This window comes from Malus domestica, chromosome 05, assembly GCF_042453785.1.
Source record: "Malus domestica chromosome 05, GDT2T_hap1".
In the NCBI taxonomy this organism is placed as follows: domain Eukaryota; kingdom Viridiplantae; phylum Streptophyta; class Magnoliopsida; order Rosales; family Rosaceae; genus Malus; species Malus domestica.
Genome location: NC_091665.1, coordinates 2,354,035 through 2,358,223, shown reverse-complemented (window position 1 = coordinate 2,358,223; position 4,189 = coordinate 2,354,035). Strand labels below are relative to the sequence as shown.

At 33.2% G+C, this 4,189-nt stretch overlaps 1 protein-coding gene across 2 annotated transcripts; it reads right to left on the bottom strand.

The window, feature by feature from the left end:
- Positions 1 to 261: 261 nt before the first annotated feature.
- On the bottom strand, positions 262 to 3,597 carry LOC103420116 (2-oxoglutarate-dependent dioxygenase 19-like). Of its 2 annotated transcripts, none has more exons than XM_029101831.2 (4): positions 3,277 to 3,597; positions 2,899 to 3,113; positions 1,438 to 1,774; positions 262 to 837 (listed from the first exon to the last, which is right to left on the bottom strand). In XM_029101831.2, the coding sequence occupies exons 1-4, from the start codon at positions 3,520 to 3,522 to the stop codon at positions 595 to 597; spliced, it is 1,041 nt and encodes a 346-aa protein (XP_028957664.2). In that variant the 5' UTR covers positions 3,523 to 3,597; the 3' UTR covers positions 262 to 594. The 2 variants fall into 2 exon arrangements, with proteins under 2 accessions (XP_028957664.2, XP_028957665.2); XM_029101832.2 differs by having other exon boundaries at positions 1,438 to 1,771.
- Positions 3,598 to 4,189: the final 592 nt, after the last annotated feature.

Below are 4,189 nucleotides of genomic sequence, written 5' to 3'. Positions count from 1 at the left end.
CTGGAGCTTAGAGTTTTACTGATTATTATTTCTTTTGTAGCCTACGACCCTAAATCTATGTGGGTCTCCCTTTGTGGCTGGGGTTGTAGCTTTCCTTTTTGGGCTTGTCTTCTAGTTTATGTTTGCTTTGTTGTGTAGGGCTTTGTGCTTTGTTTAGGTTTAGGCCTTTCTAGCACAAATTGTATCCCCCTTTCATTAATGAAGTTTTATTCTCGACAAAAAAAAAAAAACATATTCAAAGCAATTTATATAAAAGTTTACTAAACACTCAAACACTGCCTTTTTTTTATTAAAAGAACTTTTACAAAAATTTTTTTACCAAATACTCAACAACTTTATTTTACAACTGTTTATTCTCACAACACAACATAAGCTGTGTTTTTTTTTTAAGTACATCAATACCAAACTAGCCCTCGTTACCGTGGCCAACTAGTCTAAATGGATGTTTATTTCTAATTTTACGAAAAATCACAGTTTAAGATTAAAGATTAATCAAAATATTATTCTCATTGTAGGACGAAAGTAAGAAACTCTTACTTATGAAAAGGTAAATGTACCATCAACTGGTCTAACTCTTTGAGTTGAGACTTGAGATCAGATTCGAATCTGATTCAAGTTTGCTCTGGCTTCAATCACATGGTGCTTATTGGATTCCAAGTAGTCCTTATACGTCATTTCACGATAAAAGGGTGGGTTGTGCTCGTCTACAAACTCAGGTGCAGGCCTCACAGTTGCTTCCAATGATGGTCCAAAAAAGAAGGGTAAACTCTTCCTTTCCACTTCGTTGGTCAAAGCCACCCGATGCAACAAGCTCTTGTACTTCCCATTGGTCAGAATCTGCATTATGCATGCCATGCATCATATTCATGAACAACCCAAGAAGTTTTTCCCTAATTATTAAAAATAAAACAATAAAACTAGTTGAACATATACAACTGATATATTTATTGACACACGCTTCCTAATACATGTGAGTTATACCATTGTATGTGAGTCTTATATTTATTAGACAATATTTTAATTTTGTGTGTCCAAGTAATATCACTCAAAATAAAATATAGCACAAATGTTTTAATGAATGAATCACAACCACACCCTTTTCCTCTTTCTACACACCCCTCTTTCTAATTATTGTTGGATTGAATAAATCAAACAAAAAATAACATACATGATTAGACAGAGGTGTGTAGGAGAAAAAAAAAGTGTATACGTAGTTCCCATAGGTTAAGCACTATAATTTTTCGTACATATTTTTAGTCTTTCCATGTAATTGATCCACGTGTTTGGCTTAGTCTTAACACATGTGATTAGATTTGAATTAAACACTTTAATTCTATCAAGTGAGAAAATTGGGGGAAATGTTCAACTTTGTAGCATTCGCGTTAAAACTGTTGTGAATTAGATAGCGTTTATTCGTGGAGAAGAATTTAAATGCACCTCTATATGGTCAGCAACAATGACAAAGATGGAACTCGGAGGAAAGTTTGCATTGAACCACTTTTTCTGGTGCTCAATCTGAAGTCCCCCATCAACGTCTTGAGCAAGGAGGACAAGTAAGCCAGGGTCACGATGAGGGAATTGGCCAATCTGATTCTTGTCGTCCGATGAATGCGACAGCGCCGGATAGTAATTTGGTCCGAAAACATTATAGCCAGATTCCAGGTTCATTTTCTTCTCTATGTAGTCCTCTTCAAGCCCTAGGGATTTTGAAATCCCTCTAAGTAATTGGACTCCCATTTCTCGCATTTTCTCACAATACTCTTGTAAAACCCTGCTAATTAACATCATATGTAAATTAGGTAAATGTTCTTTAAAGACGTAAATTAGGTAAATATTCTTTAAGACACACAACTCACACACTTGCTAACACTCTTTAATATAAGTGGGTTCCACATATAATAATACAGCATACCTCTATTAGAAAGTAGGGACAATTTGGATGCGGTCCCTAACTATCAATATTCTTTGATTGAAACCTTGTTAGTTTTTAGTTTTTGACTGAGGTCCCTAACATTAATGTAATAATGTAAGTTACTATATTTTTTAAATTAAAAATTGAAATTTGTAATTGTTTGTATTAATGAGATTTTAAATAAAACCCATAATTTATGGGATTAAAAATAATAAAATATAAATTATACTCTCGATTATATTTTGTGTGTGTGTATATATACATATATGTATGGGTACATTAACCAAAATTAACAAAAAAAGTTATTGTACCAAAACATGAATACATTCTCAAATCAACGAAAAAGAATGTACCCATATAAGTTTAAACATGGATTAAAAAATTTGAATGGATTTTATATTAAAAAAGGTTACATTTTACATATAACAAATTGATATATTTGAGAATGGGTACATTTAAGATTAAAAAAAATTGAAAAATTATATGAATGGGTACATTTAAGATTAAAAATTAAGAATCTTTTTGTATATAAAAAAAACTAATAGGTACAAACTTAATTTAATTTAATTTTTTATTATTTTGGAAATGTTTGAATTGAAAATTAATTAGAAGCTTAATAGAGGTGTGAGTATTAAACCCTAAATTAATTACTAATTTTTATATTAAAAAATTATATAATAAACATGTAAATTCATTATCACATTAATGCTAGGGACTTGAATCAAAATTTGATAACTAATAAGGTCTTAGTTAATAAACAGTAAGAACTAGGGAGCATATACTAATTTTTCCTAGAAAGTATGTATCAATTTTGTGTGTACTAATAGTATTATTGTATACATTAACATGGGTTACATCTTAGTTAAGTTCAAAATATTCTAATTTCGTATTCATGGTATGAGGTTTCCTTTTTGTTCAAACGTGAATGCATGCATGCATAGCCAATATGGTATGTTTGTATGTTTGATAGAAGCATGCTGGTTTACGTGGAATTGGCAGGCTTTGTTGGGCAATGAAAGGTGGGATGTGCTCTCATGTGGAGAAGCTCTCTTTGGGTTCTGCCACCCCACCGGAATCTGATTTTATCCTTCGAATCATTTGTCTCATAACGTCGCTTCTCCTCGTCATTCTGATAAAAAAATTTGGAAAGCCAATTCATAACACTCCCCATCAGGCTGTCCGGGATCCCATGATTCGTCACCTGCAAAATCATCAAGTTCAATACAACTAATCCTCCTCCTTCTAGCTAAATGTGTGTGGTGATATACACACACACACACACACACACATACATACATATATATATATGGTAAGGAAAGTTGCAGACAAACTAATCAAGGAGAAAGAGGGATGTAGGTACGTACTGTGAAGAAGCCAAAGTTGAGGCAAGCTTCGTTAAGGTCACTGATGGCTTTAGTACGTTTTAGAACATCACCGGAGATGAGCATGGAGTAGTCAATGACTGGATTTGGAAGTACATAACATGATTCACCTTCATCTCCTGAAAAGGAGTTGACCAAATTCTTATTTTTCGATACACTGCTCGAGTAAAAACAAGGCCTTTGGCTTTGAGTAGAAAGCAGTAGAGTAGTTGCTTCAGTTCCAGCCATTTTTGCCCGTGTGTTTGTGTTGAGAGAGAGAGAGAATAGTTGCAGGGGAGAAAAGCTCAGCTATGTATGCAAAAACCAGGCTCACAAGCGACCCTTTTTATATAATAAACATGGATAACTTCGTAAAAACACACATAACTTGTGAAAAATTAAAGAGGGAGCAGCATTAAGCACGTTTTTCGTGTCCGGAAGGTATAAAAGACGTAAGGAGATATGCCTGCACATGTTTCATGGGACGCCTTGTCATTATCTGTTTTTTCTTTCTTTTTTGGTCGAATGTCACTATATGTTTATGTCGCTAAGAAAAATGCTATGACCTACATATAAATTTAGATTACATTTAAATTACCTCTTACGTGAGATTTATTTGTATTAGAGTGATAATGTAATTAAATGCGGTTCACAAAATATGATATTCTTAACATAACTCATTAGGTTATACAACAATTTGTTTATTTTAAAGGAAAATGTTAGGCAGAATATATTTATGTGTAGTACTAGTATGTAAACATTGCATTATTTTTTAATATAGGTGGAACTTACTTGCATTGTTGTGCTCTTTTTTTTTTCCTTATATTTTGTTCTTTGCGTTATTGGGAGCAGCTTCTCCATAAATGGAGGTAAGGCGAGCCGACATTCACCTCTCCCAGACCCTGCGTAAAGCGGG